The 25,959-nt window shown below is 49.5% G+C and overlaps 2 protein-coding genes across 2 annotated transcripts; both read right to left on the bottom strand.

Moving 5' to 3' along the window:
• Window positions 1–1,632: 1,632 nt before the first annotated feature.
• On the bottom strand, window positions 1,633–8,332 carry LOC104303597 (histone RNA hairpin-binding protein). Its single transcript, XM_054172290.1, has 8 exons — window positions 8,201–8,332; window positions 7,141–7,272; window positions 5,236–5,340; window positions 4,472–4,531; window positions 4,045–4,176; window positions 3,271–3,420; window positions 2,708–2,792; window positions 1,633–1,770 (listed from the first exon to the last, which is right to left on the bottom strand). The coding sequence occupies exons 1-8, from the start codon at window positions 8,242–8,244 to the stop codon at window positions 1,654–1,656; spliced, it is 825 nt and encodes a 274-aa protein (XP_054028265.1). The 5' UTR covers window positions 8,245–8,332; the 3' UTR covers window positions 1,633–1,653.
• A 3,094-nt stretch (window positions 8,333–11,426) lies between these two features.
• Window positions 11,427–22,548, bottom strand: LOC104303598 (histone RNA hairpin-binding protein). Its single transcript, XM_054172266.1, has 11 exons — window positions 22,444–22,548; window positions 20,612–20,728; window positions 20,274–20,381; window positions 19,049–19,180; window positions 18,140–18,289; window positions 17,441–17,578; window positions 16,324–16,431; window positions 14,830–14,937; window positions 14,287–14,400; window positions 13,465–13,578; window positions 11,427–11,784 (listed from the first exon to the last, which is right to left on the bottom strand). The coding sequence occupies exons 1-10, from the start codon at window positions 22,503–22,505 to the stop codon at window positions 13,473–13,475; spliced, it is 1,143 nt and encodes a 380-aa protein (XP_054028241.1). The 5' UTR covers window positions 22,506–22,548; the 3' UTR covers window positions 11,427–11,784; window positions 13,465–13,472.
• Between the last annotated feature and the right edge of the window lie 3,411 nt (window positions 22,549–25,959).

Below are 25,959 nucleotides of genomic sequence, written 5' to 3'. Positions count from 1 at the left end.
AGCTTCAAAATGAAAGTGCTGGCTGGAGTAAAGCATCATTGGGCTTGAAGTTCAGATGGGAATGAGAGGCTTCCTGTTATGGAAGGAAAGAAGGAAAGCTGCCTCCTTGTCAGCAGTGCAGATCCAACCTTATCCCAACACCACTGCTTTCTCTTGAAAGCTTCCCCATCACATCAAGCTACCAGGCTTTGAGTGCCCAAGGGATAGCTGGTAGTACTGCCTACAACTAGGATACTCACAGAGTTGGGATGTTGAAGTGTCTCCATTGAGCCTGGCAGTGTTGTGACTGCAAGACCCAGAAATTCCATGCTGGAGATTAAAATCAGATGAGGTGACCTTAACAAAAGGGCCTGTGTGGTAAAAATTCCTAGGGAACAAAGCCTGGTGACCAGCTAAAGGAAATCTACTCAGGAGTAGAGTCTCAGGACTTGGCAACTGGCTTATCCACTATTATTAAGTCTTGAAGTCACCCCAGTGGCCTTTTTCCAGGGTTTAGAAGCCTTTCATGGAAGAAGTTTCTTCTAATCCAACCTAAACCTCCCCTGGTGGAACCTGAGGCCTTTTCCTCCAGTCCTGTCACTTGTATTCTAGAGAAAAGAGACCAAGCCCCACCTCACTCCAGCCTCCTTTCAGGGAGCTGTAGAAAGCAATGAGGTCTCTCCACAGCCTCCTCTTCTCCAGGCTGAACAACCCCAGTTCCCTCAGCTGCTCCTCACTAGCCCTGTTCTCCAGCTCCTTCCCCAGCTTCATTGCCCTTCTCTGGACCTGCTCCAGCCCCTCAGTGCCACTGAAGCAAGGACCCCTAAGCTGCTAAGACACAGATCCCACCCTCACTCTGACACATGATGCCTTCAGCATCCTGCTCCATGTGGTTCTGCAGAGCAGAGGTAAGAAATGAAGCTGAGTCACAAGGAAATCCAAATCCATTTATTTTCCAGCAGCGTCCCATACAAAAGCAGTAGGAAACTCCAGCTGCTTTCAGCAGCAGAACCTCTCTACAGCATTACCACTTAAAACAGCTTTGCACTGGAAAACAGCAAATTAAAACAATCAAGCCCTCTCCCTAGCTACTGTGTCCTGGGCAGGGTTAATTAAGGAGTCATCACTCCAGTTCAGGCTACCGTTGCCTGGGCTTCACCAGGCTGACCTCCAGTTTCTGCAGGGTTTCATTTCCAGGGGTTTCTGAAGCAGTTTGGCAGCTCCAGAACTGTTTATATGCAACAGGCAAGCAGCCTTGTGACTCTGTGACTTTGTAGAAGGGCCAGATGGAAAAGCAAGGTCAAAGAGGTGCTCAGAAATACCTCCCTGCTTCGCTGCTGATCTGGAGGTGGAACAACTGAAGCAATGGACACAGTGGCAGGGTCAGGAAGAGCTCACTGAACTATTGATACTGGAGGACAGCACTGCCTTGGGCTAGGTCTTCTATTGAAAAGTTATATACAAACTCTGATATACATAAATTAAAAAGGAGGGGAAAAAAAATAATCAGACACCTGTATTTGGACAGGAGTTTGGCCCAGAGAACATGCAGAGCAACCACAACTTAGAGAACACTCTTCAACTTCAGCTTTCATACTATGGCCAGTTTGTGAATCAAGCCAACCTCTCCAGTTTCAGGGAAACTGCCTCCGAGTCATCTTGCACAAGACACTTTTAACTCACAGTATCAAAATCCTTCAGTGGCTCACCCAAACACACTTCCAAGTCAAATTCACCTTCTGCTTGATAGTCAACGTGTCTAACTTTGGTGGGAGTGCCACAACAGGGATCCTGCAAAACACAGGCAGTGGATAATGAGCAGTTAAAGACAGGTTTGGTTATGGAATCCTTCACTTCACATCTCTAACTCCTTGGGATCAGCCTGCCACACAGGCTCATGAACACTTTGAAGGCCCAGGGTTACTCTTTAAGGGAGGTAAGTGAAGGCTGCTGCCCATTCAAACACAGGCAGCTGTGTGCTGGGCTGCACCAAGAGGAGTGTGGCCAGCAGGGCAAGAGAGGGGATTCTGCCCCTTGGCTCTGCTCTGCTGAGATCCCACCTCCAATACTGCCTCCAGTTCTGGTGTCCCCAGCATAAGGAGGACACAGAGCTGTTGGAGTATGTCCAGAGGAGGACCACAGAGATGATCTAAGGGCTGGAGCACCTCTGCTATGACAGGCTGAGGGAGCTGGGGTTGCTCAGCCTGGAGATCCTAGAGGAAGGCTGCAGAGGGACTTTTCATAAGAGTGTCTAGCAACAGGCCAAGGGGGAATGGTTTGAAGCTGAGGGAGAGCAGGGTTAGACTGGATCTGAGGAAGAAGTTCTTCAGTATGAGGGTGGTGAGACTCTGGAATACGCTGCCCAGGGAGGTTGTGAGTGCCTCCTGCCTTGGGTGTTCAAGGCCAGGTTGGACAAGGCCTGGTCTAGTGGAAGGTTGTCCTTGCCTAGGGCAGGGGGGTGAAACTAGATGATCTTTAAAATCCCTTCCAGCCCAAACCATTCTATGAATGAATCTTGAGACAGTCATTCAAATTCTGTCTCTGTACCCTCAGGCTCCAAACAGATGTTGGCTATAGATGGGGAAATGCCTGGATTTAAAGGTCTCTCAGTTCTAGGAGCAGTCCCTAAACACAGCAGGCCAGGGAACTCCTCACATACCCAGGCTACTCTGGAATCACTTTTATGTGCTGCACTAATTAATGATTACCAAATGAGAGCCTTGCTTACCTCAGGATCTTGACAGCTTGTTTGAGATTCAGTGGAGTTGCTTCCAACAGACTCTGTCTCCATCTCACCCAGGTCCACAGGACTACTGTAAATGTTTAGAAGAACACAGCTTAAAAACAAACTCAGTTTTTAGTAGCAAGTTGCACTTGATAGGAAGAGTTCAGAAAATGGTGGCCACACAAGACACTGAACAGGCTGCCCAGGGAAGCTGTGGAGGCTCCAAGCCTGGCAGTGTTCAAAGGCAGGCTGGATGAAGCCTGGAGCAAGATGGTCTGGTAGGAGGTGTCCTAATGGCAAAGGGTTGGAACTAGATGATCTTTGAGGTCCCTTCCAACCCAAACCATTCCAGGATTCTATGATTGTTTCTTCCTTTGCAAAGACACTGAGTAAGTCCAGCTCCAACATCTAGCTATTGGATATTTGGACTGAGAAGGAACTAAGTGGCACCAAGTGTGGGACAAGGAACTAATGAAAAGAGCAGCCACTGCCTGCTCTCAAAAAGGGGCTTAGTGGTTTGGTTGTCTGAACATGAGCTTTCCTAACCCTGAATCCTGCATACATACATTTCTTGCAGATCACATCCTGCTTCAGTAGGTGGATCCCAGGAGTGCAGTGCCACTTTCCAGAGCTTGATTTGCTGGTCCCATGACCTGCGGCTGTACTTCTTGAACTTATTTGGAGTCCTGGGATGAACTCCTGGTATCCGATGGCACCTGCTCAGATAGTGGGAGAGGAAAAGTTCACCAGTGGTTCCTGCACACACACAACAGGTAGCTTCAAGGTGTTCAGATGGCTGGCCTGCTACCCAGCCTCACTGACACAGCGCAGCAAAGTCTAAGTGACTGCATTGTTTATGAGGAAAATCTATGCAATTCCAAGCACTCCAGTGAAAAGTTCTCTGCTCCATGTGAAAACCCCCCAAAAGATTATTTGAAGTTCAGCAAAGCCAGCCACAAGGTCCTGCAGCTGTGATTACCAATTACAGGTCTGAAAACCTCATTCCAACTGCAGTCCAGTTTGTGTTCGTGCTCCCCAGGGAGGAAACTGACTGCAAGCAGCAAGTTTCATCTCCTCTGGTTGAGAAGCACAACCCAAAGAACTTTCATTTTCATTTCTGCAGCATGAGGAAGTTGGAAGGGATATTCCTCATGTACCAACTGGTTAAAAAACCCAAAGAGCCCACGTTTCATTTGATGCTTAAGGGGACTTTTGTGGTACAAAATGTCTGGAAAAGCGTCATTTGTCTTCTGCTTGAACTTGTCTCAGTTGAGGAGGTTTGCAGAGGAGATGGGGCTCACAATCCAACCCCAAGCTTTCCAGAAACTCCAGCAGCTTACCTGGGGACTTCTTTAATGTATCTGTCATAGGCAATTGTGTTTTTTCCATAGTTGATCTGTTTTTGCCTTCTCATCAAAACCACTTCATCCGTCTCCAGGTCTACGGTCACCGTGGACTCCTTCGAATCAGAACTAGAGAAAGAAACAAACCACTGCAGGCTTGACAATACTGAAAACAAGCCACACTCAAACCAGCCCAGGTGCAGAAGATGATCAAGAAACATTAAAGCTTTTCAGATTGGACTTGATGACCTTTGAGGTCTCTTCCAACCTTATTGATTGTATGAACACCTGGGATGTTACTGAGCAATGACGCTGGAGCAGCCTGAAGATGAACAACTTCAAGCTCAGCATTTTAAGAAGCAAGGTGAAAAATTCAGCTTTTATCATCAGGATTTTCTGCAGCTAAGCCAGAGCTCTAACCTACCTTCCAGAGGAGGACTTCCTTTCTCTGGAAAACTCATTGATCAGGAGCTTTCTTCTGTACCTGGAAGAGTTCAGATCAGTATTAGGAACAGAGAGGCTGCACACTGTTGGAGCTCACAGATGGTTCTACTTCTCAGCTAAGCAGCAGTCTAGAAGGAGGCAACACCTAGAAGCATCAACACCTTTCCAGAGCAGAATGGATGTTTCACTTATCCCATAAACCCCTCTAACACTGAGTACTTCCTTTGCCTAAGCCTTTTCCACAAAAATCTTTCTATAGCAATGATATGGCTCTGAGCAACCTGCTCTAGTGGAAGGTGTCCCTGCCCAAGGCAGGGGGTTGGAATTGGCTATCTTGAAGGTCCTTTCCAACCCAAATCATTTTATGATATGCAAAAAACCAGTAATTAGGGAAAGAAGACTCAAAAGAATCCAGCCCACAGGATTTAGTAGTCATGAGGTGTTGGGGGACAGGTTGGACTTGATGATCTTTGAGGTCTTTTCCAACCTTATTAATTCTATGATTCTAGTCTATGATTCTGGCAAGGTTTCTTCCAGAAAGGAGATCTTGGTGGCACGCATCAACTTTCCAGTGTATGCTAGCTCATCCCAGCAGGACTGAAGCCAAAGCTGACCTAAAGCAGCAGACAAGGCACTGAGGTTGGCCTGATTTTGCCAGACTAAAGTTAAAACAACTGATTCTACATGACAGCAACCATTCCCCCTCCCCCCTTTCCCCATTCCATCTCAAACACCCACGGGTACCTTGCAATTTCCTTGTTAACATTGCTCCTCATCTCATCTTCTTCCACTGCAGTTCCCCAGTCTGAACAACGGGAGAGGGGTCCAGGGCCTTCTGGGGTTGTAAAACTAGAAAGAGGGGAAAAAACAACCCCAAAGCCTCCACATTAAAAGTTGATTTTATTGTAGGTCTACCCCATTCACAGTTTGCTAGCTATTCATTTCCTTTGTTGATAGCACCACCAAGGGCTGGGAAAAAAGTCTTGCTCTGTTAAAACTTCATCATTGCAAACTGAAGCACCTTGAAGTTTCAGGGTTTGGGCTCTGGTTTGATGTTTTTATCTTCAGAAATTTCTGGAGATGTCTACAGCAGCATGCCACTGGAACCCAGCCTACCCTTGAATTAATGTTAAGCTGGTGTCCTTCAGAAAGTGAAGATGAGCCAGCAGTGTGCCCAGGTGGCCAAGAAGGCCAATGGCATCCTGGCAGGCATCAAGAATAGTGTGGGCAGCAGGAGCTGGGATGTCATTGTGGCCTAACCAGTGCTGAGCACAGGGCACATCTTGAGTCCTGTGTCCAGCTCTGAATCCTTCAGTTTAAGGAGGACATTGAGACTCCTGAATGTGTCCAGAGAAGGGCAACAAGGCTGGGGAGAGGCCTCGAGCACAGCCCTATGAGGAGAGGCTGAGGGAGCTGGGGTTGCTTAGCCTGGAGAAGAGGAGGCTCAGGGGAGACCTTATTGCTGTCTACAACTACCTGAAGGGAGGTTGTAGCCAGGAGGGAGTTGGTCTCCAGGCACCCAGCACCAGAACAAGAGGACACAGTCTCAAGCTGTGCCAGGTAAAGTTTAGTCTGGAGGTGAGGAGAAAGTTCTTCCCAGAGAGAGTTGTTGGCCATTGGAATGTGCTGCCCAGGGAGGTGGTGGAGTCACCGTCCCTGGAGGTGTTCAAGAGGGGATTGGACATGGCACTTGGTGCCATGGTCTAGTCATGAGGTGTTGGGTGACAGGTTGGACTTGATGATCTTTGAGGTCTTTTCCAACCTTGGTGATTCTATGAAATACCAAATGGACTCCTTTACTCATTTATTTTGGTTCCTCTAAACAGGTTAAGAAAAAAAATTATTCTTTCATGGTTGCAGGCTAATTAGCTAGGTAAGAGACAAAAGTTGGAGCATACAGCTAATTAAGTAAAACTACATGACAGCATTAAGCAGTTCTCCATGAGGGGGGAAAAGGGGGGGAAGGGGGGGGAAGCACAAGAAACCCAGGCAGTTTCCAGCTAGTGAACTGAGATTTGCTATAACTTTGGAATCTAGTATTTAACAACTTGATTACAGCCCCTTAGCACCACAAGCAGATTCAGGCTGCTGCAGGGGAAACAGAAGATCACCTCCCCAGCCAACAACAGCTGCCTGCATTCAGATTATTAAATGTATTCTCCAGTTCCTGTCTTCCTAATGACCAATTTTTCTCAAGTATAAAACTAAACTGCATCCCACTGCCCAGAGCTTTTGCAGCAGATCTGGAGGCTCTCTGGGTGCCTTGAAATTAGCTGTACTAAAACCAGTCCCAACTTCCTGCCTGCTCCCAGCTGAGAGATTGGCTTGCATTGCCTTGAAGCTGTTGTTCAATTCCAACTAAAAGTTCTTTTTAGATGAAACCCAGTGAGCATGAAAACTAAAACTCCACAGCAGACAGCACAGGGCCCTCTGCAAAAGTCTGCTTAACCTCCACTGATCTTTAGCATTTGTTTCTGTTTGGATTAGAAAAGAACACTGCACTGGAGTGTGCTTTTCCCTCCTTTAAGATCAACCATTTATGGCCCAGGAGTGATGTATAAATAGGCAGGGCTTGAAAAACTGAGTACAACAAAGCAGAGCTCCTGATGAACAAAAGAGCAGAGGTGCTCTGATCCATGCAGTCCCTACCTGTCCAGCCGGCTGTCAGAAGGCCTGGGCTTGTTTTCCTCAAAACCAGATGAATCAGCCTCATTCTGCCTCCTCCTCTTCCCGTCTGCACCACGTTTCCTTCCTTGGGACCAGCGAGGTGGGGGCTGCGGGCTGGAAAGAGACAAACCAAGACAATGTGAGCATGGCCAGGGGAGGCCATGAAGGTGATGGAAGGGCTGGAGCAGCTCTGCTGTGAGGACAGGCTGAGAGAGTTGGGGCTCCAGGGAGACCTCAGAGCAGCCTTCTAGTACCTGAAGGCAGCGAGAAGAGAGCTGGAGAGGGACTTTGTGCAAAGGCATGGAGTGACAGGACAATAGGTAATGGTTTCAGACTGGAAGAAGCTGGATTGAGATGAGGAAATTCTTCTCCATGGGGGTGGTGAGGTACTGGAAGAGGTTGCCCAGAGAAGCTGTGGAGGAAGCTCCAAGCCTGGCAGTGCTCAAGGCCATGCTGGAGGGGGCTGCAAGCTGCTGTAGCGGAAGGTGTCCCTGCCCACGGCACGGGGCTGGGACTAGATGGTCTTGCAAGTCCCTTTCGACCCAAGCCGTTCTGTGATTCCATGGGGGTGGTTTTATCTCATCAACCTCGTTGAAACATCAGCACATGGCGCCATTAATTACTAATTTTACTCCCGACAAACCAAGCTCAGCGCCACAAGGAGGGGCAGACCCCCAGTTCCTCTAAGGGAGCCTCTCCCCACGCCACCACCAACGGCCCCACAACCGCCCCTCGCCACCCTCCCCGGACAACGGCGGGCACAGCAGAACGGGCGCTCACAGCCCTGCCCCCCGAGGGACCCTCAGCCTCTCTTCCCGCACCCCAGCCAGGGGGGCTCGGCCGTCCCGGGGCCAAACATGGCGGGTGAGGGGCGGCGGGGAGGCCACGCGGGGGGCGGGATGGGCCGCGGGGACCGGGGGCGAGGGCAGCTCGGCGCTGCACGCCGCTCCGCACCAGGGAGCGGGGAGAAGGGAAAGGGCAGAGCGAAGAGGAGCGGAGCAAAGCGACGAGGAGCGGCATGGGTGCTCTTCGTCTCGCCTACCTGCGCTCCGGGCCGCCGTGCGGGCTCCTCTGACGGAAAGACATGGCGCGGAGTGTGCTCGGGAGCGCTGGAGCGGAGAAGCGGACGGCGAGGACGCCTAGCAGGAGGCGAGGGAGCGGGGAGCCCTGCAGCAGCGCAGCTTTTCCTCCTTCCCGCTTAGTCCCTTCGCATCTCCCGCCGCCGTCCGCTGACACCGCCCCCCGCAGGACGCCTGCACCGCCCCCTCCCGTGGGCGCAGGTAGGCAGCAGGGGTGAGGAAACGAAGAAAGGAAAAAGCGCAGGCGCCAGCCCTCTGCCTCTCCCCGCTCGGCCCTCCGAGCCGAGCCGCTGCTGGGCACGAAGCAAACGCTCTCCCCACCGCGGCGGTCTCGGCTCGGGCGATCCCGAAGCCATTTCCCCGGCCTCCCGCACCCCTGCGCGCTCCGGGCAATGGTTTCGCCCAAGCGGCTCCGCCCCGGGGCGTGTTGGCGGGAGAAGCCAGCGCGCGGTTTTGGCGCGCGCTGCTGCGGGGCGGGGAAAGGAGAGGGGAAAAATGAGGAAAGAAAAAAGAGGGGGGGGAAGTCAAAAAAAGAGAGAGGAAAAGGGAAAAGGGGACGGGGGAGCGGGTGACACGATAGGGGACGGTGAGAGCACAGCCAGCTGTGACCCAGGAGCTGTGCCGGTCTAGCTAGGTCCAGGTCATGGAGTTTGGGTGGGAAACATTGTGGTGAGTTTCATCAGGTCGGTTGCCAGTGGCTGAATACAAGGCAGTGCGTGCCCAGGTAGCCAAGGAGGCCGCCGCCATCCTGGTCTGGATCAATACTAGTGCGACCAGCAGCACCAGGGCAGGGATTGTCCCCTGTGCTCAGCACTCGAGGACTGGGTTCAGTTTTGGGCCACTCACTTCAAGGACATTGAGGGGCTGCAGCAGATCCAGAGAAGGGCAACAAAGCTGGGGAAGGGTCTGGAGAACAGGGCTGGGGAGGAGCAGCTGAGGGAGCTGGGGCTGTTGAGTCTGGATATAAGCAGCCAAGGGTCGACCTCATTGCTCCCTACAACTCCCTGAAAGGAGGTTGGAGCCAGGTGGGGGCTGGTTTCTTCTCCCAAGGAAGAAGTGACATGACAAGAGGAAATGGCCTGAAGTTATGCCAGGGCAGGTTTAGGTTAGACAGGAGAGGAAACTTCTTCCCTGAGAGGGTTCTTAAAGACTGGAGCAGGCTGCCCAGGGAGGTGGTTGAATGCCCATCCCTGGAAGTGTTGGTAAGAGGCAGAGCTAGAAAATGGTTGGACTGGATGGTCTTTAAGGTCTTTTCCAACCTAAGCCATTCCATGATTCTATGTCAAAATACAAACTGAGGGGTTGGACACAACCCAAGCTGGATACTCCCTATAGGATCTTCAGTCTCTGAAAACTCTTACCACAGGGGAAAAAAACCCACCCAAATAAACACCCTCACCCACCCACCCTGGAACAAAGCAGGGCTGCTAAACCCACGTGTTCCTTTCTAATGAAGCTCTGACAGCATAACAGCAAAAGCAGACTGACATGGACCTGGCCAACCCAAGAGTCTTCAGCTGAGAATGTGCCATGGTCCTGGAACAGATTGAAACTTGAACTCTTTTATTTCTTCACCCATAAAGTGACAATCCCACCACAGACCACAAGAGAGCATGCTGACAACACCAAAGCTCTACACAGGAGGGCTTTATAAAGTGCTGCACAGACAGGGCCCTTGGACACCCCACTCTGCTGGGACACCACTGAACCCCAATGCCTGGAAATGATGTCTGGGGAAAGGCTGGAAGTGGTTTCTGGGGAAGCAGCTTGCTACAACAGTGGGCTTCTGGCCCTGGGTACGCTACTGCTGGCCCCACAGCAAGGCTGCCGCCCCTCATCCCCACCACTGCAGAGGCCTCCCAAGAGGCCAGACTCCTGCAGAGCCAATTCCCAGCTCCTGTATCCCAGTGTATGCTACATAAAGTGCAACAAGGACTGCAAAACATTCTTGCAACTGACACATGAATTTGGTCTAAACTTCACCACAGGCACAGCTCTCCCTTGGACCTTCTGAGCACAGTGCTAGAGAAGAAAAACAAGGAGAGCCTGTCTCAGCACCATCACAACCCTTAGGCTGGACACACCATGGCCAAGAGCAGCACCAAAAGCAGGCACTGCAGTCACCTTCATGACTCAGCAGCAGATTGGCTCTTTGGCTCAGGCTACACCACACACCAAAGCAAACCCCAGGTCGCTCTCCACTTACTCATCCCTTAAAGGAGAGGGATCTGATTTCGATGATCATTTCCCTTCCCCTTCTCTCCTCTCAGGAGGCTCAGGCCAATGCTGGCTTAACAACTCTTAGAGAACAGCCAATAGCCACAGGGATGATCACCAAAAGCCAAGAACAGTTTGTCTTTAGCAGCTTGGAGGAAGGCTGAAGTTATCTACATTCTTCTGAAGCAGTTCTTCATGTAGGATGCACAGTTCTGGTCCAGAGGAGGAAAGAGGGTTCATCCCCTTGGTTCAAGGGGTGACATTCTTCAGTTTGACTCCACCTTGGACCAGTTTCCCAGTGTAAGATGGATTCAGGCTGAGCAGCACAATCTTCACACAGCAGCAGCAAGGATCCATCAGCTGCAGCAGCCTTCACAGCAGGATGCAGGTGTCATCTGCCAGTGCAGGTCCAGCAGAAAGACTCTCACAAAAGCTTTAAGGAGCATCCATCATCACTGCAGCAGAGGCTTAGCCACAGCTGGAGCTTTACACTTGAGGCAGACCTTGCAGAAAACTATCCTTAAAGATCTGGAAAAACCTAAGCAAAAAGTGGTAAAATGGTGTTACAAAGACAAGGTGTGAGGTCATCTACAGCAAAACATCTCTCTCTCAAGCTGCAGTGCTAGGGCAGCAGAGCTCTGCATGTCCTGGGCTTAAAGCTGTGGAGAAAAGACAAAGCCATGTTGCCCTCACTAAGGAAGAGCTGCAGGAGTATCAACACTCTGAGAACTAAGTAAGGGAAAAGCAGGGGGAGTTCTACCTCCCCCTGAAGCCTCGTCAAACAGAATGAAGCAGTTGAGTCTCTTTGCCAACCTCCTGCTCATTTCTACCTAAAAGTCATTATGAATTCCTCAAATACATTTTCTCTCAGTTCTCATTATCCACTGAATCCTAGCATGGTTTGGGTTGGAAGGGACCTTCAAGACCACCCAGTTCCAAACCCCATCTAGTTCCAAGTTCCATGGGCTTGGAGACGCTCAACTAGATCAGGTTACTCAAGACCCCATCCAGCCTAGCCTTGGACACCTCCAGGGAGGGAGCATCATCCACAACCTCCCTGGGCAACCTGTTCCACTGCTTAGGAGATGAGGAAGGCTCTGAGCTCAGCTGCACAGAGCTGTGCTGCTTTTACCTGCACATTTCACCTCGTGTGGACTGCACAGATGCTGGTTGTAAATCTCTTCCTCTGTCAGTGCAGCTCTTCTGTCACTGCACCAGGTTTCCAAGACTTGATTTGCTGATCTCAGACTACATCCCTATTCCTCAAACCATTTTGTGTCACAGGAGAAAGTCCTTCTTCTTCTTCAATACTTCTATATACAAGGAGAGACTGGACATATTCAAACACTGAATTAGCCCTTTGGAAAAGTGACTCCAGGTGAAGTCTTCTTCATGGTCAAAAGAACTTAGATTTAAAATCCCTAAGGCCAACAGCACAATGACATTACCACAACTTTCTCAAAGCTCTGCCTGCCTTTTCTCATGTTGCCAGAACTCCAGACCTAACTAGTGTAAAGCTCTGCCACATTCTTAGTGCCTCCAGGGGTTTCATCCTGCAGAACATCCCAAGATCCCTGGTAAATGGGCATCTATAGAGCCACAGAAGTATTTTGGTTGGAAAAGATCATGATGTCCAACCATTCTGCAACTCTACCAAAGCTGCTGCTAAACCATGGCCCTCAGCACCACAGCTCTGTCTCTACAGAATCACAGAATGTTGGGGGTTGGAAGGGACCTCTGGAGATTGAGTCCAAGCCCCCTGCCAGAGCAGGATCACCTAGGGCAGGTCACACAGGAACACATCCAGGTTGGGCTGGAAAGGCTCCAGAGAAAGAGACTCCACAACCTCTCTGGGCAGCCTGCTCCAGGGCTCCAGCACCCTCACAACAAAGAGGTTTTTCCTCATGTTGAGGTGGAGCTTCCTGTGTTCCAGTTTGTGTCCACTGCCCCTTGTCCTATCACAGGACACCACTGTAAAGAGCCTGGCCCCTTCTCTTCTTGCTCCCCACCCTTTAGATATTGATAAACATTAAGATCCCATCTCAATCTTCTCCAGACTAAACAGCCCCAGGGCTCTCAGCCTTTCCTCATCAGACAGATGCCCCAGTCCCTTCATCATCCTCATAGCCTCTGTTGGACACTCTCCAGTAGTTCCTTATCCTTCTTGAACTGGGAAGCCCAGAACTGGACACGTAACTGCACTTATACCCCAGACCATAATGTTTCAGAGCCTGCAGTAATTGAAGATCAAAGACCATCAAATGACACAAAAGCCTAAAGCAGTTTGACTCAAGATGAGCACCCATTCCAGCACCACAGGAACCTACAGGCCAAGAGAGAACTGTCATGGAAATCTACTGCTGCAAATGCCAGGTTGGGACTTCTGCATGAAAATACTGAGAGGCAGAGAATCAGAATTGTTAGGGTTGGAAGGATCAGCCAGTTCCAACCCCACTGCCATGGGCAGGGACACCTCACACTGGATCAGGTTGCTCAGAGCCACATCCAGCCTTGCCTTAAAAACCTCCAGGGATGAGGCTTCCACCACCTCCCTGGGCAGCCTGTGCCAGTGTCTCACCACCCTCATGGGGAAGAGTTTCTTCCTAATATCCAATCTGAATCTACCCGTTTCTATTTCATTCCATTCCCCCTAGCCCTATCACTTCCTGACACCCTAAAAAGTCCCTCCCCAGCTTTCTTGTAGGCCCCCTTCAGACACTGGAAGGCCACAATAAGGTCTCCTTGGAGCCTTCTCTTCTAAACAACCTGGCACTTGTCATTTGGGGGCTAAGCTAAACCCATTTGTCTTCTGGCTGAATAGGTAAATATTGCAATTCACTAAGTCTGATCCATGAGATCTTTTCATGAAGGTGCTGCATGAAATCCAAGAGGATGGGATAAACCACTCATTAATAAAGGAATAAAGAGAAACTGTTCTGCTGACAGCTGGGTTCTGTGGCAGGAGCTACTGCAACAGGCCAGCTGAAGCAAGCAGCCAGCATCTACTCACCTTGGTATTTAGATTTTTTTCCTCATTACTCTGCCTTCAGCACTTGCACCTCCCCATCCCCTTTCAGAGTATTCTGACTGCTGTCCATCCAACAAACTGCTGCAAAGTTTGAGCCTACAAACAAAACAATCCCCAAAGACTCAGTGGCTTTATTATGGGAACATTTTAGCACCAAATCCAGCTCCAGCCTTCTATTTCCTCTACTAGAGATTGTCACACGGATCACAGAATTGCTTTGCTTAGAAAAGATCTTTAAGATCATCAAGTGCAACCTTCCTGGCCACCTGGGCACACACTGGATCATCTTCAGCTGCTGCTGACCAACACCCCCAGGTCTGTTTCTGCTGGGCAGTTTCCTGCCACACCTGGGGTTGTAAGCCAAGTGCAGGACCCAGCATTTGGCCTTGTTGAACCTCATCCCATTGGCCTCCAGCCTGGCCAGGTCCCTCTGCAGAGCTTCTCTACCCTCCAGCAGATCAAGGCTCCCTCCCAACTTGCAAACTGTCTGAGGGTGTCTTCACCCCTTGTCCAGACAGCTGAACAAGGTATCAAAGAGAACTGGCCCCAGCACTGAGCCCAGCTGTGACTGGCCACCAAGTGGAGTTAACTCTGTTCCCACCACTCTCCTTACAACATCATAAGGACAGAATTTTACCACATAAATACTGGCCAACACAACCCTAAGAAGAATAGTAAAAGGGAACACTTCAAAGCTCCTTATTGTAGAAGATGTGATTAGCTACAGCAATAAAGCAGCTGTGCTCCTAACAATACACTCAAAGAGCACCCCTCATTACTTGAGCCCCCCCTGCCATTTCCTACCTCTCCAGCCTGCAGTCTGTCTCTCTCCAAGTTTTGCTGTCAGGCAGAAAGAAGTTGGGGTTTTTCTGCTTCTGATTATTCCATCCTGAAGAAGAACTGGCTGGAACTGGGTCACTGCATAAAAACAAGGAACTCTCGTTGCTGTCAGCTACAGAACATCATCATCATCATCTAAGGAGACAGAGAGGAAGCTCTCAGCTCCCAGGTTGAGGAAGTAAGGAACAATCATGGGGCCCAATTCTGTAAGGTGCCTTTGTTTTCCATCAAACAAAGAGGGTGAAAGGAGATCAACTCCCAGCATTGCTTAATAGTGGAAGCAGCAGAAAGCAACAGATGGAAAAATCAGAGTGAAAAAGGCCAAGTCAACTCAGAGAATAACACCACCAACCAAAACCACCACATGCTGGAGGAAATGTAAGGGGGGAAGAAAAGAACAAAATGTCCCATTGAACAGTGAAGGACAAGAAAGATTAGCAGAAGCAAAGGAAACCTTCAGACCACAAAGCAGGCAAGAGAAAAAAGCATCATCATGATGGTATTTACCTTGTTCTTTCTGTACCATGCTGCACTGTCATTACTTCATCATTGTCACTGAAAGCTTCCCACTCTGAGCACTCTGAAAAGGCCTCCTGATGTCCTGGTTCTGTGAGACTAAGAAGTGAAAAGGCCTGAAATCATGGACTTCAGCACACAGTTCCTCTTCATGCTTATCATCAGAAGTGGCTTGAGAGAAAACCCCCACACTTCATAGATACTTTTACTAAACTTAGAGTGAGAAGTCTGCTGATCCCAGCAAAAACTGAAACCATCAACCTGCCCACCCTCTGTGTGCCACAACTGCAGTGAGGAGTAACTGTGGCAGATACCCAGCAACTGCAGAATTGCAACCTCAGAAGCAGAAACCAGGTTCCAGGAGCAATCAAAAACAAGGACTTCAGTGCTGCCTAAAGCTTCACACACACGCAGAATCAACTGTGTTTTGTCTTAGAACAGAATTAACCAGGTTGGAAGAGACCTTTGAGATCATCAAGTCCAACCTATCACCCAACACCATCTAATCAACTAAACCATGGCACCAAGCACCCCATCCAGTCTCTTCCTAAACACCTCCAGGGATGGTGACTCCACCACTTCCCTGGGCAGCACATTTCAAGGGCCAATCTCTCTTTCTGTGAAGAACTTCTTCCTAACATCCAGTCTGAACCTCCCCTGGCACAGCTTGAGACTGTGTCCTCTTGTTCTGGTACTGGTTGCCTGGGAGAAGAGACCAACCCCCACCTGGCTACAACCTCCCTTCAGGTAGTTGTAGACAGCAATGAGGTCTCCCCTGAGCCTCCTCTTCTCCAGGCTAAGCAACCCCAGCTCCTTCAGCCTCTCCTCACAGGGCTGAGCTCCAAACCCCTCCCCAGCTTTGTTGCCCTTCTCTGGACACCTTCCAGCAACTCAACATCTTTCCCAAACTGAGGGGCCCAGAACTGGACACAGGACTCAAGGTGTGGCCTAACCAATGCTGAGTACAGTGGCAGAATGACCTCCCTGCTCCTGCTGGCCACACTGTTCCTGATCCAGGCCAGGATGCCATTGGCCCTCTTGGCCACCTGGGCACACTGCAGGCTCATGTTCAGCCTACTATCAACCAGTACACTCTGCCTGGCCACTCTCCAGCCACGCTGACCCCAGCCTGTAGCACTGCATGGGGTTGTTGTGGCCAATGTGCAGAACCTGGCACTTGGATGTGTTCAATCTCCTGCCCTTGGACTCTGCCCATCTGTCCAGCCTGTCAAGGTCCCTCTGCAGAGCCCTTCTACCTTCTAACAGATCAACTCCTGCCCCCAGCTTGGTGTCATCTGCAAACTTACTGATGAGGGACTCAATCCCCTCACCCAGATCATCCACCCAGACATCGAAGAGCATTGCCCACTGCCATACAACACAGTACCTCTAGCATGATTTCCCTTCCTCAAACTGCACACACAGCCCCACCACGAGGCAGAATTAAAGCTTTCAACCACTGGAGGGATAAATCCCATTTCATACCTTTCCAGTATGTTCTCATAATGGGTTTTGCTCTTGGAAACCACAGAGGAGCCAGGGCTGCTTCTTTTTCTACGTTTCCATACTGGAGAAGAGTAAGGAGAGCAGGGGCTGCAAAAACAAGACACAAACTTTACACACATGACCTTTTTCAGCTTCTGCTTAAAAGCTTAGCAGGTTTCTGCAAAATAACAGCACATGCTAAGGAGGAAGGCTGGTTTTCCCCTCTTCTCTTTTAAGGTGTGACTCTTCAAGCACAGAGGAGCACAAAGGAAAGGGCTCAGGTGTTGGTAACCACTCCATTGTGTTTGGGGAAGTGAACCCAGTCACAACCACAGAAGAAACTTGGAAGCAGAACCATTTTGAGCTCCACATGCATGCCTCTTGTCTCCTCTACATCTAGTACCTGAAGGGGGCTACAGGAAAGCTGGGGAGGGGCTTTTTACAAGGGTTTGTAGTGCTAGGATAAGGGGGAATGGATTGAAGCGGGAAGAGGGCAGATTTAGACTGAAAATGAAGAAGAAATTCTTTAGAGTGAGGGCAGTAAGACACTGGAACAGGCTGCCCAGGGAGGTTGTGGATGCCCCCTGCCTTTGGGGTGTTCAAGGCCAGGCTGGATAAAGCCTTGAGCAACCTGGGCTAGTGGGAGGTGTCCCTGCCTACAGGGAGGGGGGCTGGAACTGGGTGATCCTTAAGGTCCCTTCCAACCCAACCCTTTCTAGGATTCTATGCTCACAGTATCTTAATAAAGAGGGAAGAGCTCAAGGTGCTTCACTCTTTGTCCATAGCACTGCTAATTAAGGATGGTCACTCTTGCTTCCAAGAATGGTCTCCTACTTCCAGCCCTTGCCAACAGTGATTAAAGAAACCTCAGAGCTCCACTGTGTGAAGAGAGAAGCTGAAATCCCCTTTTCTGATGTTAATCACACAGTTCTGTACTGCTGAGAGCTTTTCCACACACAATGCTCTCTGCATGGATTAGATTCAACAGCAGAAGTGCCCAGCTCTGAGGCTGAGCATTAGCTGCCCTCCCTCAGGGCACACTGCCTGCAGAACACTGACAGCACCAACAGCTACTCAAAGATTTCAGTCAGTTGCCCCCAGAAGCTTTTTCTGGTACCTCTCTGGTGTGTACTCAGCCTGTCTGCACTCATCCTCACTCTCATTTCTCTTCTGGTTTTCATCAAACACAAAGGAGCCAGAAACATCCTGATCTTTGCAGAACCTCTCCTGGGAACTTCCTGAGGGTTCTGTACTCCTGAAAACAGCAAAGGGCAAACAAAAAAGAGTGTTTAAAACACTACCCACTCCAAGCACAAGACAGTTAAGCTGCAAGAATAATTATCAGTTAATAATTAACATCTTGAACCACAGTTGCCTGTCCCGCAGAGAACACAAACTCTCTGATCTTCTCCCACTTCTCACATCCTCTAATATTGTTATTGCAGGAGAAAGGTGAGGCCACTGACCTCAGAAGGGAAGGCTGGAAAGGTTAGCAAGGCCAAAGGACTGGAAGCACCCAATTTCTGCTTATGCCCATCCCCTGTTAGAGCAGTAATTTTCCCCTGTGCTCACCAGTGTAACCAGAGGGAAAAGGGGTACAATGCTGTGGAGAGATCAGAGCCTTCCACCCCAGGGCAGAATTTAGATTACATAAAGGAGTATCCTCAAGACCAGCAGAACTCCAAAGGAGATCAAGGCATTCAAGGGGACTCCCATTTTTAAAGCCTGATTTTGCTCCCAGTTAGAAAGTCCTAAAGGAAGGAGAGTCCTCCTGTGAAGCAAGAGCCATGTGCTGGCTGAATTCACCCATACACACACGGGCTGCAGGTCCCAGGTGTCTTCTGGAGGAGGATCCCAGGCATGCAGGGCTATCTTCCACAGCCTGATCTGCTGGTCCCAGGATCTGCGGCTGTACTTCTTAAACTTGTTGGGAGTCCTGGGATGAACTCCTGGGATTCTCTGGTTCCTGCCAGTGCACAAAACATCCATTTCAGATCAGGAGACCTTGTGACACCCCACCTGGAGCATCCCATTCCTGCGAGCCCAGCACAAGAAGGGACACTGAACTGTTGGAGTGGGGCCAGAGCCAGCCATGAAGATAGCAGAGGGCTGGAGAACCTCCCCTGTGGGGACAGGCTGAGAGAGCTGGGGCTGTTCAGCCTGGAGAAGGCTCCAGGGAGACCTTAGAGCAGCCTTTCAGTATCAGAAAGGGGCTGCAGGAGAGCTGGGGAGGGGCTTTTGACAAGGGCTTACAGTGGACAGGACAAGGGGGAGTGGTTTGAAGCTGGAAGAGGGCAGCTTTAGACTAGGGATGAGAAAGAAGTTCCTGAGAGTGAGGGTGGGGAGACACTGGAACAGGTTGCCCAGGGAAGTTGTGGATGCTCTCTCCCTGGTGGTGTTCAAGGCCAGGCTGGATGAGGCCTTGAGCAACCTGTGCTAGGGGGAGGTGTCCCTGCCCACAGCAGCAGGGGTTTGAACTGGATGATCTTGAAGGTCTCTTCCAACCCAAACCATTCTAGAGTCTATGATCCACATTCTTATGAAAAAAGAAAAGGAAATCCTCAGTCCATCAAGATCACAAAGGCATCAGAGGGCTGGGAAATCAAATGTCCATATTTATCAACATTTGCCACATAGTTTTAAGAGGCAACTAAAGCTGTGTGCTGACCTACAGGTCAGGAACAAATAAAGAGTTTACCTGGATGTGCAACACAGTGCAACTTACTTTGGGACTTCTTTAATGTATCTGTCATAGGCAAGGGTATTCTTTCCAAAATTGATCTGTTTTTGTCTTCTCCTCAGAACCACTTCATCTGTTTCCCTTTCAGCTGGGTTAGTGGAATCACTTGAAACAGAACTTAAAAACAAAAATTAGAATGAAGTTGAGAACCACCTTCACAGCTTTACAGCTAGAGCAACATGTACTTGGCATGGATGGGTGGATGCTTTTCTTTGGGCAAAAAAAATGGCTAATGGCCAGGCTCAAGGAGTGGTGGGGAAACAGAGTTAACTCCAGTTGGTGGCCAGTCACAAGTGACGTTCCCCAGGGCTCAGCACTGGGGCCAGCTCTTTTCAGTATCTTGATCAATCATCTGGACAAGAGGACTGAGACACCCTCAGTCAGTTTGCAGATGACTCTAAGCTGCAAGGCAGTGTTGACCTGCTGGAGGACAGGGAGGCTCTGCAGAGGAACCTGCATAGGCTGGATCAATGGGCCAAGGCTAGTGGGATGAGGTTCAACAGTGTAAAACACTGGGTCCTGACCTTGGGTCACAACAACCCCATGAAGGCTCCAGGCTTGGGGCAGAGTGGCTGGAAACTGCCCAGCAGAAAAGGACCTGGGAGTGTTGGTTGACAGCAGACGAAGATGAGCCATTGTGTGTGCCCAGGCGGTCAACAAGGGCACCAGCATCCTGGCCTGGATCACCAATGGTGTGGCCAGCAGGACCAGGGAAGGGATTGTCCCCCTGTCCTGGGCACTGGTGAGGCCACATCTTGAGCACTGGGTCTTTTCCAAGCAAAACCAGCCTGTACTCTGGCACCACACATCAAATGTTGATGACATTGCACATGTGTAACAACAAACATAAACATGGAACAGCTTAAACTCAGTAAAACAAAGATGGAGACTATAAAGGAGCTTGGCTTGAATGATCTAAAGCCAGATCTCTCTCCAAGCCTTGATGGCTGCTTTTCAGTTGTCCTTTCACTCTTCCAGTTATTTTTTTCTTAAGAGAAGCTGTAATGAATGTTCAATTTAATCTGAGAAAGAAGAGGTTTTGCAAATGGCTTTGGAGATGAGACTTCTCAGTGCTACTCTCCCCTCAAGGCTTCCTATGAAGCAGCCTGACTGTGTCTCCCATCATGAATGCATGCAAAGAAGCTGGAGATCACCAGATGGCTGCTGCTAAAAGCAATGGAAGAATGGTTAATAGTTGCTCAATACCTACTTGGTCATTTTTTTAGCTGATGTCCTCATTGTTCTGCCTTCTTCAAGTCTACCTTCCCAGCTGGAGCAACTAGAAAGAGGCCCTGAATGTTCTGGCGCTGCTGCAGAGCTGGAAGATGATGAGAACTCAGTATGAACATTTGCTGCTCAATGCATTTAATGAACAGAAACTCCAATTAGCCAGATTGCATGGTCTGCTCTTGCATCACCTGCTAACTCTGTGCTGCTCTGTGATTAGAAATCATTCAAATAATCCCCTCCACAGTCTGGTTGCAGTTCTAAAGAAAGGAGTGCAGCAAAGCGAAGGCTTAAACAAACCTCACCACATTTATTCCTTACCTGTGCAGCCACTGCCCCATGTGTCTGCAGTGACATTTATTCAACACCAAAGAATCTGAATCATGCCAACTTCTACATTCTTGGTCTTGATGCCAGCAGTGTGGGTGCTGCACAGAACTAGAAAGCAAAGATTTTTTGGGGGTCAGAAATCAAGCCACTGAGCACTGCCTGTGCAAAACAAAACTGGACAGCCTGAGAGTCATCATTCATAGTTACAAAATGCACCTTGGGCATACAGATCAGATCTCCACCAGCCTACTCTGGCCACACAACAGAAGGTGTTAGAGAAAGCAATTACTCAGAGAAGGTCTTTGAGTAATGCAGTCCACATTATCAGTTTTAACACAAGCTACTGACATTTTAGGAAGCCAAAAGTCTATTCTATTTGCAAATAAAATGGGGGAAAAGCAACAGCTGAGGACCATCACCAGTGCTGATGGAACTGCTGACAAGTGTCAACATTCACAGACTGTCCTCAGTGCATTATCTGACATTTCTATAGCAGCCTATCCAGGACTAAGCTTGTGGATGAGGAAAATACAGACATTGCTTCAACACAAGAAAACAGCATGGCTAAAGAGAAGTAGGTCACAAGGTGATGTGGAAACATTTTTACACGGGGAATTCTTTACCAGGTACTGCTGCAGAGTCCCCACAAGAGGTGCTTTCAGTATGCTGGAAGGACAGCCAGAGATGGCTTAAAGACGAAGAAGTTACCTACATTTTCCACCTCAGTTCTGGCAGCTTTGACTTCTTAAATGACAGGTTATTAAATATAGCACTGTCACAGTGTCTACTAACATCAGACCTGGCTCCAGGGCTCAGAAACGCCCTGCAGACCCACCACCACCTCCCCGGGAGGGTGACCCTGCACTGCAGCCCCCTCAGAGCAAACACCCTGCTGTGGAGGAGCAAGTGCACAGTGAGGTGTTGTTCTCCATGCCCCAGTGAGCAGCACACACACTCTCCTCCCTGTGCCAGGTCTCTGCACGTTTTCTGTCAACAACCTCAAGGGAAAGGAAGGTTGTTGTTTTTTTTTGTTATTTTAATCTCGCCTTAACAAGCTGTTTTCCTTCCCGTCTTCCTCCTCCTCCTCCACCCTGCCTGGCTTTGGGAGTTTCCTGCTCCCAGAGGGCTCACAGTCACCAACACGCAGCACAAGCAGCCTGCCAAAAGGAGGCTTTCAACACGCTCGGGTTTTGCAAAAGGAAAAAAAAAGGCAACATAAAGACGGAAGTCCTTTCTTTAACCACTCTCAACAACAACCACTCTGTTTAAAGACCTAGAATAGGGGTGGAAAGGGGAGAAATCAGGCTTGGAGCACCTCGGGTACAAGACGGTCAGAAAATCTAGGGGGAGAAGCTGAATAAAAAGGATTCCTGTATTTCCAGGATTTCCCTCCAGCGCCGTGCACTCCCTGCACACTGCGAGGGGAGCCCCAGGGACCCCTCGCACCAGACCTACGCAAGTCCCAGAGCCCGGGATGTGCAGCGCCCTTCGCTGCGAGCCCAGCTCCGACCCCACTGACACAAGACACCGAAGCAGCCCCTGCCCGGAGCCTCCTGGGCAGCAGGAGGGCACACGGTACAGGGCAACGAGCAGCCGCCTCTCGCCGCCACCCTTCGCGGACACAGAGGAAGATAAAGGCCGGAGGAGAGAACGAACCAAGCCCACCCTGCGCCCTCCCCACCGCCTGCCCGCCCCCACGGGCGCCCTGGGACGGGCAGCGCCACACCGCCGCCCGCCCACACAGCCCCCGGAGCTCCGCGGACAGCCTGCGGCAGCAACACGCGGCAGGGCCCAGCCGCCCCGCGCCCCGCGGCAGCTCCCACCTGCGCAGCCCGCCCGGCTCCCCGCCGCCGTGGCGCGGCATGCCCCGCTGCCCGCCGGACATGGCTGAGGCGGCACAGCCTCCGCCGCCACCGCGCTCGGCTGCGGCCTGGGCACGGCGGCAGCGCGCAGGCGCCGCCCTGCCTCCACAGGGGCGGGCGCAGCGCCCGGGGCGTGCCGGGGGGCTGAGGTGACAGCGAGTGGAAAGCGGTGAGGGGAGGCAGCGTAAGGATGCAGCTCCTGCTGAAGAGGCGATGTGGGTTTAGAGGGGAAAGAAGGAGTCTCCTCGCACCCAGGCTGCCATTCCTTCTCTCCACAGCTCCCTGAAAGGAGGTTGGAGCATAGGAAGAAGTGACAGGACGAGAGGAAACGGCCTCAAGTTGCTGCAGGGCAGGTTTAAGTTGGACATCAGAAGAAATTTCTTCCCCGAAAGGGTTCTTAAAGACTGGAACAGGCTGCCCAGGGAGGTGGTTGAATCCCCATCCCTGGAGGTGTTTCAAAGAGGCACAGATGCGGTGCTGAGGGACAGGGTTCAGCATCAGCCTTGGTAGAGTTAGGGAATGGTTGGCTGGATGACTTTAAAAGGCCTTTTCCAAGCAAACCAATTCAACAGAATAATAATTTCCCCCACTGCCTCTTCTTTGCTCCCACCCAGCTCAAACACAGTTGAACCCCCAGACCCAGTCCATTCACTAACCCAGTGAAAACCCAGCTCCCACATTACTGTTACCTCACTCCTCAGTCATGGATTTGGTTTTGGCCAAGTTAGTCTTCTGCTAGATGTCATGAGCTAAATCAGCAAAGGGGGCTGATAGGCACCACAATGTATGCTCTAGAGCAAGATGTCCCACATTTCATACCACTAATGGAATGTACTGTGCTCTTCTATTGCCTGTGCTGCTCAGCATGTCTAAGCGATGCCACAACAAAATACTTGCTTTCCACAGGTCACATCATTGCTCTATGCTGGTGGTCTCCTGGAAAGACAAATGTCTAGTCATTGCCCCTGTTGGTTTCATGACATCCAGTGTCAGTCTTTCCCCCTCCCAGTTATGGGACATAACTATTGTGGGGTTTCTTTGCCCTGAGATACACAAATGATTTTACACACCCCGTTTCATTTTTGCAGCCTTCTGCATTCAAATTGTTGTAGGAAAATTCACCAAAGAAGGAATTCTCAGGTGCACCTTCAAGGAGAATTTAAAGCCTCTTTATATTCCCATGCTCTCAGCTAAAACACTGTACAGGTTCAGTCAGATTGCCACCCACATGAAGTTCCAACTGGTAGGCATAAGTTTAAAATGAAAACCAGAAGTCTTACATAAAATGAGTAAGTATTTATTCAGCTCTTCAGAGAGTTTTAAGATTAACTACATTAAGACTTTCCCTTAAAGGCTATCCAAATAATACTCTCCTTTTTAAAACAGGTAGGCTAAAACAAAACCCCCAAACAACAAACCACCACAAATAACAAACCCTGTGGTATATATATCTTTGGCCCCCAAAAAATGCCTTGTAATGTATGTAAGAGCATGAATCAAATGTTTCCAAGTCCATATTGGCATTCAGAAGTTTACTCAGTTATGTCTCACTGAGGTTTGGCCTGACTGGAATGGTACAGAGCTGCAGCTTACCAAGCTTCAACACAATAAAGATATTCACACTGGAGAGACCACATCATAACCTGTGGTGTTTTGGTTTCAAGAGTCAAGGTAAACACCTGCATGCCTATCATGGATTCAAAATATGTCCTGCTTGGACAAAAATGGCTTAACCCCCCCCTATTATTTTATAACAATAATTATTATAACATCTTTTGCCCCTATTTTCTGGAATGCTTACAATGGCAGAAATTACACAGCAGTGGAAATAAACAGCAGCTACAGCCCGTGGTTTCAAGACCTGCTGAGCTGCAGCAGAGAGGGAAATCTGGGCTCCCCACTCATCTGCGGTGCTCATACTGACACTGTGGACCCAACATATAGATTGTCCCACTGTAGTGATATCCCATCTGTAGAAGACATTTCAGGTCACTGAAGTTGCCTCACTGATGTGGAAAAGCACACACCCAGCAGAAAAAGCGCCAGGAAATCACCTGGAATTCGAGACAATCTGGAAGTGTTTTAGCCTATCACATTCCCTGGTGTCAGTGCTGTAAAAGACTGATTCTGAACACTCCCCTTATGTTTAAGAAACATCAAGACTGGGTGGAAGGCAACGCGTTTGTTTCTTTTTACTGCACACAGAGGGAGAGCTTCTCTACAACCAGCCCTGCATGGACAGCCCTGGGGTTCTTCAGAGATGACCTGAAGCTCTTACAAAGACAAATCCCTGGTTTTGTGCTGTATGATTTCCATATCCAATGATTTATTCAAGACACATATAATACCTTATTAGGTATTATATAACTGTGCTGGGAGAGACCACAGTTGCTCCTCCTTAGAAACAGTAATATGGATTTTTAACAAGTTCCTTCTCTAACACAGCCTTTAAGAAGCTTATGAAGCTTGGAGGCATGCCAGGTTACTTTGGGAATTTAAATTTGGGGGGGAAAAAAAACCCAAATGCTTGTTGTAAGGAATGTAAGCCAGGCACTATTATGACCACAAATCATAGTTTTGGTAACTGTCACTAAGTTTTCCAAGAGGCACTTCCGTGGATAGAGCACTGCCTTTAACAGATGCAAAAGAGTTACACACTTCTGACTGTTTGTTGTGCTGTTAGATTGACAAAAGGAGGATGAATCAAAGCAAAATTCCACTGGAATGAAAGCTTCCTGTCAATTTCAAGTAGATTTCTTGGAGAGGTGCTCCAGCCCTCTGAACATCTTCCCAGCCTTCCTCTAGACCTGCTCTAACAGTTCCATGTCCTTCTTGTGTTGGGGGCTCCTAGACCTAGTTACTCCTAATTATAGACGTAGTGCTGAGGGACATGGTTTAGCACCACACTTGGTAAAGTTAGAGAGTGGTTGGACTCCATGATTCTAAAGGGCTTTTCTAACCAAAAAGAGTTCTGTGATTCTCCTAGACCAAAGCATTAAAATATTCCCTTCTCTGGCTGTTTGACCCACCTGTCTGCCTACCCCTTTAGGATGGACAAGCCAAGCAAGCAAAGACTTGCTCCTCAGCTCCTGAAGTGCACAGGTGAGTGTAATAACTCCCATGCTGTCCAGCAGCTTGAGGCTTTTCATCAAATCATTGCTCATTGAAGGGTGTGGTAGACAGCCAGAGCAACAAGCACTGCACTGAGGTCTGGGGGTAGGGCCCTCTCAAATGCATGGAACATGCTTGGATTTTAACTGACAAACCATCCTGATGCAGATCAGATCAAGAAGTGTGCATCAGTACCCTGTGAGTATTAAACCAATGAGTACTGCTTATGATCAGTTGTTGAAATGCAAGCCTGACAAACTTTAGTTAATGATAGCACAGCAACTTGCAGCTTTGTGATTCTGGTGTCTCTTTCATGGAAGGTTACCCCTCAAGAACAGCTGGCAAGCTCTGAAACAGCTGAGCCTT

The sequence above is a fragment of the Dryobates pubescens genome, chromosome 23, assembly GCF_014839835.1.
Source record: "Dryobates pubescens isolate bDryPub1 chromosome 23, bDryPub1.pri, whole genome shotgun sequence".
Lineage (NCBI taxonomy): Eukaryota > Metazoa > Chordata > Aves > Piciformes > Picidae > Dryobates > Dryobates pubescens.
Note: the sequence above shows the minus strand (reverse complement) of the source record. Positions and strands in the feature narration are given on the sequence as shown.

What these genes read in the sequence shown, in the direction of transcription:
- LOC104303598 (XM_054172266.1), bottom strand. Translation starts at nt 22,505, where the DNA reads ATGTCCGGCGGGCAGCGGGGCATGCCGCGCCACGGCGGCGGGGAGCCG. An exon ending in ATGGGGCAGTGGCTGCACAG is followed by an intron (nt 20,382 to 20,611) that starts GTAAGGAATAAA and finishes ATCATCTTCCAG; the next exon opens with CTCTGCAGCAGCGCCAGAAC. An exon ending in ACAGACTGCAGGCTGGAGAG is followed by an intron (nt 13,579 to 14,286) that starts GTAGGAAATGGC and finishes TTTTGTTTGTAG; the next exon opens with GCTCAAACTTTGCAGCAGTT.
- LOC104303597 (XM_054172290.1), bottom strand. Translation starts at nt 8,244, where the DNA reads ATGTCTTTCCGTCAGAGGAGCCCGCACGGCGGCCCGGAGCGCAG. An exon ending in GTTAACAAGGAAATTGCAAG is followed by an intron (nt 4,532 to 5,235) that starts GTACCCGTGGGT and finishes GAACTCTTCCAG; the next exon opens with GTACAGAAGAAAGCTCCTGA. An exon ending in CAAGCTGTCAAGATCCTGAG is followed by an intron (nt 1,771 to 2,707) that starts GTAAGCAAGGCT and finishes TGTGTTTTGCAG; the next exon opens with GATCCCTGTTGTGGCACTCC.